Below are 12,127 nucleotides of genomic sequence, written 5' to 3' on the forward strand. Positions count from 1 at the left end.
TTTTCTAATGATTGCCTCTGTATGCCTGTCTGTAGGGCATCATTTTGACATGTAGATCACTTGCTTCTCTCACCCACTTCCCTCTTGTAACTCTTCTCTCCAGTCAGTCAGTCAGAAATACTTTTATTTGATCTCGTTAAAGATCATAAAAGAGTGGAAAAAGTTCGATAATACAAACATGTTGAAGAAAACAAGAATGCATAAATAGATAAATAGATGAGGGTTAAAAAAGTGCTAAAAGATGAAAACACAATACTGTCATGACCTAGATAGTCATCCATAGATAATACATAAAGTAAACTTTCATATTAAAATGAAATTTTGAACAGTGAGAGGCGGTACTGTAAACAAGGAGACCAGAAATAATGTTGGTGCAGGAGAAGGAGAAGGGTCCAAGCAGTCTTAACGGAACCGCTCCGGTTCATTCGTGTTTGTTGTCTAATTCCTTGGCTGCCATTTTCCAAAGCATGATGGCTTTACAAGATAGTTCAATGGAATGGCCTCCAAGACATTGTATGACTTCAGCTCTGCATGTCTGTAGCTGGTTTTTAATCAGCAACTTGCGGAGGACCCTTTTCCGAGTTTGTAGAAGTATGGGGCAGATGCATAGAAGATGTAAGAGGCTCTCTTCTCCTTGTCCACACAGCCGGCATTTTTTTGTTAACCATACTTGTTTCCATTTTGGGGTTAGGTCCTTCGTGGGGAATTACCCCAACCGTAACATAGTCAAATAATGCTTTTTATGTTGTGAAAAGTGTTCTAACAAGTATGGTTGTGGTTTAAGCGACTGATAAGCACGAATCACTGCCCACGCGTGATTTGTCTTTGAAAATGCAGTTTTGTCCATTAGCAGCTAAATTTGTTTGGTTGCGCTGTTTACTGCCTTTTTGAAACCAGAGAAAGAGGTATTTGTATGCCATGCCCCCTCGAGGTGTAAGTCCTTGAGTGATCCTTTTAGGACCGTGGCGATGGAATTATTTAGCCTCGCTTGCTTTTCAATTTCTTCCCAGCAGGAATGGGCTAATGTGTTATCTTCTGCTTGCCTCATCCGCCAATAGTATTTGACAACCACCCCTTGTCTGGCTGGTTTCTGGTTTTTTAGCCCGTATTCCAGTCGAATCTGGGCTTGAGAAATGTGCTGAGGAATTGAGAACAACCTCTTAAAGAAGCTTGATTGGGCTTGGTTAAGGGCGGCTGCGTCTTTTGTATACATTATTTCCGACCCGTATGATATAGTTGGTATGAATTTTGCTGCGATTACCTTCAGCAGATGCCCTGTTGAGCAGCCTTTTAATTTCCTATGTAAAATTTTGAAGGCGTAGAGAAGTTGTTTTGCTTTCGTTCTCACTTGATTCAGCTGATGTTTGAAATTAAGATTTTGATCAAGTTGAAACCCTAGGTATTTATAAGATTCCACCTGGGTTATTGGTTTGTCACCTAGGTTCCAGATGAATTTACCTTTTGACCCTTTTTTATGTTGTTTTGAGAAGCACAGCACCTTAGTTTTCTTAAGGTTGATTGTTGATTGGGATGCGATGGTATAAGCTCCTAGTTCGGTCATTGATCGTTGCCAGCCTATCGGTGTTTGTGATAGAAGGACGATATCATCTGCATATTGAAGGCTGGTGATTAGTGTTTTGCCCAGTTTTGGGGGGTCAGTTTGGACTTGTTGAAGGTGTTTCTCGAGGTCGGCGGTATAGATGTTAAAGAGGCAAGGGGCCAGCACGCACCCCTGTTTCAGGCCGTTTTTAGTTTGGATCTTACTTGTTATGCTGCGCCCGTCTCCTTTTTTTATTTGGACCCATGTATCCGAGTAAAGGTTGATAATTGCCTCCAAAAGTTTTGCTGGTGCCCCCAAGCTTTGCATTTTGACCCATAGTTTTGCCCTCTGTACTTTATCGAATGCTGCTTTGAGGTCAATAAAGCAGGCGTAGAGGGAACGGGATTTAGCCATGGCTTGATTGGCTAGGAGGGTGACCACAGAGATTTTGGTGAGGTTGCCCGTTCCAGCCCGGAATCCTGTTTGTGTATTTGGCATCAAATTTGTATAGCTCACCCAGTCTTCTAGATCTGCCAGCAGATTTGAGGCGTAAATCTTGGCTACCACATCGATGAGTGTGATCAATCTGTAGTTGGCAGGGTCTGAACGTGGGCCCGATTTTATATATGGGATTTAGGATGCTTCCTCTCCAGGAGTCTGGAACCGTACCGGACGATAGTACGTGTGTGAATAGTGGAGTGAGGATGTCGGACCAAAATGAGGGGTCATGCCGGAATAATGCATTAGGCAGTCCGTCAGGTCCTGGGGCTCCTTCAGGCCTTAAGTTTTTTATGGTTTTAAGGACCCGGTCTTGGGAAATCGGCAGAAGTGGTTCTAGCAGTTCAATCTTTGGTGTATCATAAGCTATTGCTGCAATCGGGGTTTCCTGATTTGTGGCTCCTGAGGGTAGGATGTCGTTATGTTTGCTCAATGTGTGCTTTCCAGGTGTCCTCCATTACGTCAGAGTTGAAGTGCCGGTTCTTGCTGTTCGATAGCTGGTTAATTATGTCCCAAAAGAGGTTGGAGTCTTTTTGGTTACTGGCAAGGAGGAGTTTTGCCCAGAGATCTTCTCTAAAGTTTTTCTTGGCCACCTTGGAGTCTCTTTTGAGGTCTTTTCTTAATTTTAATATTAGTGAGCGAATATCCTGAGTCGATTCTGGGCCGCAGGTTCGCAAGTGCCTTAGGTGTTTATTCAATTGATTTTTTTGTTTCCTTAAGCTGTTGGTGAACCACCCTACCCCTGCTGGTCTGCCTGCTTTACGGCCATTTTTTGAGAATTCTTTGTTTAGGTCTTGAGCAAAGATTTCCCAAGCCTTTATACATGATGGATTGACTTTAAAACTCTCCGAAAGGGCTATACATGTAGCCATGATTTCGCCAATATTTTCCTTTTTCCAAATTAAACGTCTCAGGTTGTAACATTTATTTGTTGGGACATCACTTTGTCTTTTACTGAGTCGGCCATATTTAGGAGTAAAGTGAAGGTTTGAGGATGGTGGTCACTTTCTGACCTATCTTTGATTTCAAAGTTAGTGATATGTGGAAGAAGGTCTAAGTCTGTTAATGTGTAATCAATGATTGAGCATGTTTTCTGCGTTACCCGAGTATATGCTGGATGACTCTCTGATGTCACTTGTCTGTTTAACACGCCCAATGATCATTCTTCCAACAGGGAAGCACATCTATTACCATGTGTATCACGTTGTTTGCTAGATGGAACATGGCCTGTTGGACTTTCTTTCCTGAGATTTAGTAATTTCATGTTGAAATCTCCTGATAAAATAATATTGGAGTGAGGATGAGCTAGTTTGAGTGTATCCAGTGTTGCTGCTAGGGTATCGATATTCAATCTCTTTTGTTTGGATGATGGGTGGATGTATATGTTCAGTATTAGTAAGCTGAAGGATTTAGGGGCTGTTAATTTGATACATAGCATCCATGTTGTGTCTAAATCTACTTATGAGGCCTGCCAAGAGATGTGGGTCGAGACATAGATTGAAAGGCCTCCTTTAGCTCTTCCATATTTCAAATCTTTCGCGGCCGGGTTAAGATATTCTTTGTATCCTACTATTGGTGAAAAATGTGTCTGCCATGTCTCTTGAAAGAGGATTAAATCGTGCTGGTTGATAAATTCCATGAAGTCAGGATCTTCTAGTTTTGAGCTTAGGCCATTTACATTCCAAGAGCAAATATTACACCCGTGGTCTTTTGTTTTAGCTTTGGATGAGTTTGTTCATGCCGTACATTGGCGGGTTATGGCAGGGTTCAGTTTCCTTTGCCCTGTGTGTTTTCCTGCTTCCGGATGGACGAAGGTTATAGTGATTTTCCTCCCCTCTTGATTTTTGTCAATTCTTGGGCTTTGGTGTTCTGGCCCTTTCGCGCCTCTCAACAAGCCCTCTGATGACTTTAGTTGTTGAAGTGGGGTTGGGTAGCAGGTGGGAGCTGTTTTTTTTAAATTCTATACCCCATTTGGCAAATAAAACCTGCTGCTGCCAGATTTGCTCTGTAATGGAATTATCAACAAAGCTTACTATAGTGATTTCTCGACCAGATGGGTCGGGATTTGGTCTGAATTCAACGCTTTCAAGATTGCCCGTCTCGATGTGACGCAGAGATGGGAGTGCCTCTAGCAGTTTTAATATTACGCTTCTATTAAGGATATCATGGGTTCCCCTCGATACGAAATGAGGGATGAAATGCAGCTTGTTGTTGTAGAGATTTGTGCAGTCGGAGGAGACCAGCTCGATGTGTTGGCTCATTTTAAGTTCTTTTCCCTCTAAGGGTTGTCCCGCGTTGGTTGGGCGAAGATTCTGAGCGTTGCATACAGTGTTTTGAGGAGGTGTATCATTGTTCATTGCAGTTGTTGGAACACTGTTTTCCATGTGGATCCTGTATGTTTTGTCGGCGGTGCTCCCGCCCTTGCTGACTCCCTCATTGGGTCAATTTACGTCATTTAAGCTGGTTATAACGGATTCTATCGTGTTGCGTCTGGGAGTTCTTTTTAAGGTTTGAGTGGGCTGAGATGTTATATGCCGATTCTCTTTCTTTTCCACAGGTTTGAATATGCTGTATAAGTTTGCTGGCTGCGAACGTTCCGTTGTTGGTTGCTTTTGAATTGTTGAGGTGGTAAGCTTATTAGTAGATGGGGTTGTGTTGACCTCAAGGCTTACTTTCTCAGTATTTATTATTGGTGTGTCGTCTTCACTTTGGGTCACATTTGGTTCCGTCGTGGTGCTGGTTACGCTTGGTGCATGTCTGGTTTGTTTTCCCTTTCTAGCCTTTCTTAGGCATTTTCTCTCCCGCTTCGATAGTGGAGCTTTAATATTTGCTTCTTTTGCGAGTGGCTCATTGCGATGGTCAACTAATGGACTAATCGAGACGCCTGTGTTGTCTGAAACTGTTTTTGATTGTAATGTTTTTGTGCTTTCGGGTGTTAAGGCACTGTTAGGACCCCCAGCTTTTACGTTGTGCTCTTTTGGGGGATTTGGATGAACCTGATCCATTTCCTGCTGGGTTTCTTTGAATTTCTTAGTCGGTGGATTAGTCTGTGTTGAGGTGTCCCGGGCGACCCCCAATAGTTCGGAAATTAAGTTTGGAACTACAGCTAGTTGATCTATTATTTGCGTGCAATGGCAATGGCTTATTAGGTAACTTGTTTCTCGATCTTGCTGCACCCTTTCTATCATTTCATTAAGGTTTTGCAGCTTTTGTTCCACCCCCTGAACATGGATAGCTAAGATGTTTAACAGATTCACTTGGGCATCTAACTTGTCTGCGTGATAAGTCATGGCTTTACCGATGGTGTCCAAAGTGTTTAACAAATGGGGCCAGACTGCTGAGGGCGGTGAGCTGGCTGCCTGTACCTGTGTAGGTGAATGCTCTGGAGACAAAAAGTCCGGAGAGGCTGGAATTTCGTATATTTTCTCCCTGTTTTGCGACTGCGGCACCGTGGGAGAATTTTCGAGATTTTTTAGACTAAGGAATGAGTCAAGTTGCCTAGAGGGTGGTGATTTTCTACTGCTTCGATGGACAGAATCCGATAAGTAATGTAGCGAGGCTGATTGGTCTTGCTGGTTAGTTTTTGCTTTGACTGGGTCGTCTGTGAGTAGGGCCAGCGGCAGCATGTCTGTGTTTTCTCTCCAGTTTTGCACAGTGGTGGAGGGAATGGGGTTGCCCTATACGATATCGGTGTTAGTGTCATGGACACCACCTCTTAATTTCTTCCATCTTGTTTTCTTTCTTAAAGCTCCATCTACACATGACTACAATCACCAGCACGAACCAGCTGTAGCTCTCCCCACAACTTCCATCTTCGGGTTCTCCTCAGTCCTGCTCAAGTACAACACTCATGACTACTGCCTTCTGCTTTCTTCCTTCTCACCTCAGTATTTATGCTTTCTCCTCATACTTGCCAATATTTTTTGAGTGGAATTAGGATTTTCAGGAGTCAAAATGGCTTATCACTATACTAATAACCTTACCAAAAATTACATCCCAAGACCATTGTGCAGACAATGACATCACAGAACAACGCATGACACGAAATTGGATGTAGATCAAAAGGCATATGGCTTCTGACTTAGATGACATCACTAAACATAAATTACATGCCAGTGAGTGAGCTCTGATTGCTGTGGCCAGGCTTAATCTTCCTATCGCCAAGTTAGTAACTCCAGCAGCAACTGGAAAACTGACCTTTATGTTTGCATTCTTAAAATATACAAAAGAAAAATCTTCAAAATGTTTCGTTTAAAAAGCTTACGTTTTTATTCCACCTCTCTTTTTCAAATTCTAGTAATGGCAAACTTTCAGAAGAACAAAATAAATGTTTGATTTTAATACGGCATACAAGAAAACTGCTTTGAATAAAAGCTTTACCTTTCTCCTGAAAGGCATTCTCAGCAAATGTAACTGCAGCAAATGATGGACGGAATGCTGAATGATTCAGACATTCTCCCCCGTCAAAAGATCAGGGTTAAATCCATTGTTCTTTTGCCCACTACGCCACCCCAGTTTGGACCCAGCCATATGCAAATCAGTCTTGACCCTGGGCCTCATGGGAACAGTCCAGACCAAACTGCCAAGCCAAGTCCTCCCTGGACCAGAAACAAGCATTGTGGGACCGGTTTCAGGGTATGTCACCCTTCATCAGCCAGGCTAGCTTGAAACCAGTGGCACAGTGAGCAAATGCTCCGAAGACCGTGATTTATGATCCGATTGGAATCTGATGGCATTAAAAAGGTGTAAGAATGTGTTGGGAAATCAGTAGGTGGTAGGTATTGTTAAAAACGGTAGCCTACCACCTAAATTGATAGGGTCGGCAAGTATGCATTCAGAAGTCTTAGACTATTAGTCATTCATTTTATCAATTAATGTGGCTAGGATCATTCAGTGTCTCTGCCTTCACATATCCATTCAGGTACAGATTTCTTCTTAATTTTTTTAATAATATTTAGCAAAATTATTTGGCCTGTTATTCTATGGAAAGGCCTGTATAGTGACAAAAGACCATTCAAAGCAGCGTCACCATGCTTGAGATTAGTACTGCTTTTATTTTTGACAATGCCACATTAAATATATTAATAGCACACCCCAGGCATCAGCACACAATATAAATCTAATAAACCTGTATCTGTCGCTGTACGGTTTCTTTTAAAATTATATGCTAGACTCTAATCATTTGACTGAGTAGAAGATGCTTTTATATGTAGTGGAGAAAATAATTGAAAACTTAATAAATATGTCTTCTGTGGCAGTTGTGTTTAATGTTTATAATGTCCCAAAAAATAATTTCTGTTTCTTGCATTCCAGAAGCCAACCTTGTTGTTGGTAGATCATTTAGTGTTTGTGTGTCCTTTACCAGGCACTCCTTTACTACGACCAGACCCTGATCGCATTTCTGGCTTTAAAGTACAGTCATTTCAATGGATGAAAATGTGAACTATGTATACTGAATTTGTTTACATACTTATATATTTGATGAATTAGCTCAAAGACACATTTTTGTTACAAACAGCTTTATACGCATTACTCGGTTTGCTTTTTAGTCATTAGAAATCAAAATACATTTCCAAAATATACCGACGCAAATTGGATTTATTATGAAAGGTTCCATTATTTCTAAACATTTCAACCAAATGTTCAACAAATTCAGCGGCCAAAAGTGGCAAGATTACCCCTGAACTGAAGTAACTGTGTCTAAAATGAAAGATAAGTAGAAATACTTATTGTATAAGTTTCTTAAATCAGTTAAGAGATGGTAAGCTTTTGAAGATTTAAGCTTATTTGATCACTTTTGTACAAGATATGTATATAGCAACAGTAACTTTGATTATTTTCACTTTGCAGGTGATCAAGAAACAAGTAAAAATGCAATTTTAGAACAATTAATCATAACGGTGATTGTATTATCGTATGTGTGCATTGCCATGGGGATCATAGCTTTCTCACGGTGACAACAAATAAAGTCACGTTAGTTCAAAAAATTTAATATATCAACGTGCATAATATTGTCAAATAAGACCTTCGCATTTTGTGCAATGGCGGAGAAGCCCCGGAGTCATTGCAGCTGCTCTCCAGTCTATGTGTGGGGCTCGGTTACTGCATGGTGGCTACTATCCAGTTGGATAACCTGCAGGATATCAGGGAGACCGAAAAAAGAACACAATCAGGACTTTTTTTACTCTGAAATCAAGGAGCCAGAAGGGACAGGAGGCGATAAAAAGCAAATGGGAGACTGCTGGAGAACTCTTGAAGAGGAGACAAGAACAACAATGAGAAAGTTACAACAACTGCAATGAAGTGTGGTGATAATAGAGAAGCGACTCTAAAAAGTGGGGGGCTGTATTCCTGGAGTGGCAAGATGGGTGTCCTTACTGGAGATTCAAGGGTGGATCTTAGAGGGGTGGTGGGTGCAGTAGCCTCAGAGCCTCGGGAGCTGGCAGAATTTTGATGGAGCTCCATTAAAGTCCAGATGACATTCCAAGGAAAGTTGGAAGTGCTGGAGAACCCTGGAGAGGGAGCAAATATCCATAGTTTGGAGGATTTCTATTCTGGTACCTGATGTAGATGTTTTTGAAGAAAGTGGGCCTTCTTTTTGGAACATATGATCTCTTCCCTACTTTACGTGTCTGCTGTTGGAGAACGTTTTGTGTTGCCCACCCTCGAGATGCACATCCTCAAACTCCACCTCTAGTGGCATGATAGTAGTAGTATTGTCAGAGCCAGAGTAAAGTGTATAAATCCGAAAAATGGTGGTGTTGACAAATCGAAATCTACACTGTGAAAAAAAGAGGATCCTCCTGCTCCCAGACGTAAAGGCAATGACACAGGAAAGACAGCGTTGATTTGCAGAAGTGAAAAGAATATTCTGGCAATTGATTTTACTTCTATTGGCAACCCAGCCACATTGATAAAGTATTTCTTTGATCTGCCCCAAAGGCCGCAAATACCTTTCTGGAAGCAATCAAGAGCGCCCCAGCGAATGGCTACAACACATAAGCATTATATTTTGCGTTATTAGCTGTGTTATGTAACTTGCGTTTGACTTGAGTTGCACACATTGTGCTTTGTGGAAGAGAGGCTTCGTAAGCCTTGCTTAATTTTGATGTGATACTATTCTCTCCTTTCTGTCTTCTTAACCCCCCCCCCCCCCATTTCACTGCCTTTATTTTTAATACAAATTGGGTGTTGGGTACCTATTAGATTCTCTATTTTTGTCTGTCAAACTTTTTATATTTTTCCAATAAATATTATTAAAATCCGAACACAGATCAAATGCAGCACTCTTTTCTATGTGTTAGACAATGTTGGTAGGCCTTACAGGCCTTTAATGCATGTTATTGTAGTCCATGTTGGCACAGTGCATTGTCTATTAATTGTGTTCACTTAGAAGTAGGACAGGCTTGAAAATAAGACCTCAAAATTAAAATTAGTTTCTTTGCTTTATTTTTTGGAGCCTACAGAATGTTTACTACGTGCAAAACTGCCACATTTCTCCTGTTCCAATTTTCATCTAATGCGCTTGCTGTTAGCTGTAGAACATTAACAGCAAAAACTGTGAACAAAGGCTTCAGAGAGGAGGGGGATTTCAACACCCTCTGGCTCAGAGAGGCCCTTCTTTTTTATTCTGCCCTCATGGGGCAGAATGTTCTAATAGCTTTATAGCCCGCTGTAGCTGTGCTATACCGGCCATTAAAGGTCTGCTCCCTTGTTAAAGGCCTTCACCTTCAGCTCTATGGCTATTAGATCATCTGCCCCTAGAGGACAGAATGTTCTAATTAGTTATAACAAAGGCCTCCCGGACCCCAAGGGAGTTTAAATCCCCTCAGACTCCGAGAGGCCTTTGTTCACAGCAGCAGCTGTTTAAGGAAAACAACATTGGAATGATGCTCGCCGGGCTTCTACTAGCCATTGTCTAAAATCGAGTGCTCAACATTCCAATACTCTAATATTGCCTTTTAGCCCGCTATAGCGGACTATACCACCCATTAAAGGCCCGCTCCAGCGTTAGAGGCCCGAGCCGAAGGCAAGGACCTTTCACAAGGGAGCGGGACTTTAATGGCCGGTATAGCCCAGCTACGAAGGGCTATAAGGCTATTAGAACATTCTGCCACTAGAGGCAGAACGTTCTAACAAATAAAATAAAGGCCCCTCGAGCATGAGAGGCCTTTGTTCACAGCAGTAGCTGTCAACAAGCACAACATGGAATGTTGCTCTGTGGGCTTTTAACCGGCCCGTAGACACACGGAGCACTCCATTGTATTCAATGGAGTGCTCCACATTCCAACGTTCTAATAAATATTATAAGGCACCGAAGTTTGTCTGTCTACTGTAGATGCAAAGAGGGGTCCCTTCATCTTTATGCTGTAAGAGCAAGAGATTACGTGGCAGATCTGTCGGATTCTAAAGATTCCTTCATTTCTGTATTTATTTATTTATAAAGTTGTATATAGCGCGTACAAGATCCCGAAGTAGAAGTCGGGGAAAAGGGGGGTTTCATGGACCTTATTTGGATTCTCACAACAAACAGCTTGTTAGCCAGGAAAGTAAGTAAAGATGGGAAAACAATGCTTACTTGTGAAAACAAATAAAAAACAGTTTTGACACTTAAAGTAATTATCACCAATTACAAATGTATAAGCTGTTGGCAGGTAGTTTGAGAATCTATGAGTCTACATTATTTGCAACCTTGATTATGAGTATTAATGTGTCAGCAATGATGTGATATTTACAAGTTTTTAAATACTGGGTCTTCATTGTTAAATGTTAAAGTATGCTATTCTTTAAAAAGGGTAAATTATGCAGCCAGTTTATAGCAGAGTTTGCTTTGATGTAGGCCATATTAATCAAGTACAACAGTGTGTTTCATTGCAGTGATAACGTTCGTGACCAATTTAACAGGCATTGCTGGTACAAAAATGTACATCCAACAATTAAACATTTTCATGATTTTTTTTATAACCAACATTTTATTGCTTTTTAAAAACAGCTGAGTGAAAATGCACATGACTGTCACCTCTGCATGTCTCATATACCCACATAATGTGCATACATCACCATTATTATAACAAACCAGAAAATTCAAACCATCTGCTCCAAATCGCTGGTCGCTACTCTGCTAGCTGTGGTAGGCTGTATCGTTCAAATGCTTTGCAACGTCTCTTTCAGCCCTTAATATCCCAGTTCCAACTAGGGTGTGTTCTCCTTCCGCTCCATTCATGTCTTCTAGGATCCCCAATTTGCCACCATAGGGGACCGGTTAGTCAGTTTGATGAAGACTCTTGATAAAGTAAAGAAAATCACATCCAATAGTCAGCAATGATTGCCCAACCTCATATCATGTGATAAAAGTCCCCTGTTTGCTGGGAACAACCGGACAATTGGCCATTGAAATGCCTTTGGGTGTGCCATAGCCTCACATGCGTCAGAGTGACGTGAAGGTATTTAAGCTGCATATGTCAAAGTCGAGCACCGGAGAGGTCATACACGTGCCCCGCCAGTCACTGTCATCTAGCGGGCCAACCAAGGCATCCCATTTGGTTCTCAGGTTCCCAAACAGGTCTGGAGAGTTGCTCTCCAGTGACTTATGTGTTTTAAAAATCCCGCCTTTCCCAAGGAGCCCTGTAAGAACCTTGGCCTCTAGCATGCTAAACTCAGCATCTGTGGCCAGGATGTGCAAGTGTGTGTTGTAATTACCAGACATCGCCCACATTCGATATACCGTTCGGACCCCATTTGCCAAATCCTTCTAGGTGTGTACTTTGTCCCAACCAGCAGACCTGCCAGAAGGGTGTCTCCAGTGTAAACGTCCACCGGTCCACCTGAGCGAGGACTGCCATGCCATGAACCCCACCTGAGTAGCCTCAGGGAGCATCCAAGGGACAGGTGAACCATGCAGCATGCCCATAAACGTGTTATAATCCATACAGGCCGCTTCCAGGTGGAAGGCAGGATCTACCCTCCCCGCACTCCCTCCCAATCATTCCCCACCAAAATCTATGTATCCAAATGATATAGCCGAATATCCGCCATGTCTCCTCCAGCATCATAGGTTGATTGTACGCATTTGCACAGTGCATTCCAGGA

At 42.0% G+C, this 12,127-nt stretch overlaps 1 protein-coding gene across 4 annotated transcripts in view; it reads left to right on the plus strand.

Annotated features, from left to right (window-relative positions):
- LOC147734624 (uncharacterized) overlaps positions 1 to 9,396 on the plus strand; it is a 104,494-nt gene extending 95,098 nt beyond the window's left edge. For 2 of the 4 annotated variants that reach the window (XM_086952912.1, XM_086952916.1), the window contains exon 5: positions 7,889 to 9,396. In XM_086952912.1, coding sequence (XP_086809038.1) covers positions 7,889 to 7,995 — 107 coding nt within the window. In that variant the 3' untranslated portion in view covers positions 7,996 to 9,396. The remainder of the gene's footprint in view (positions 1 to 7,888) is intronic. The other 2 variants (XM_086952913.1, XM_086952915.1) reach the window with 2 other exon arrangements.
- Positions 9,397 to 12,127: the final 2,731 nt, after the last annotated feature.

The sequence above is a fragment of the Lissotriton vulgaris genome, chromosome 1_2 (assembly GCF_964263255.1).
Source record: "Lissotriton vulgaris chromosome 1_2, aLisVul1.2, whole genome shotgun sequence".
Taxonomy (NCBI): Eukaryota; Metazoa; Chordata; class Amphibia; order Caudata; family Salamandridae; genus Lissotriton; species Lissotriton vulgaris.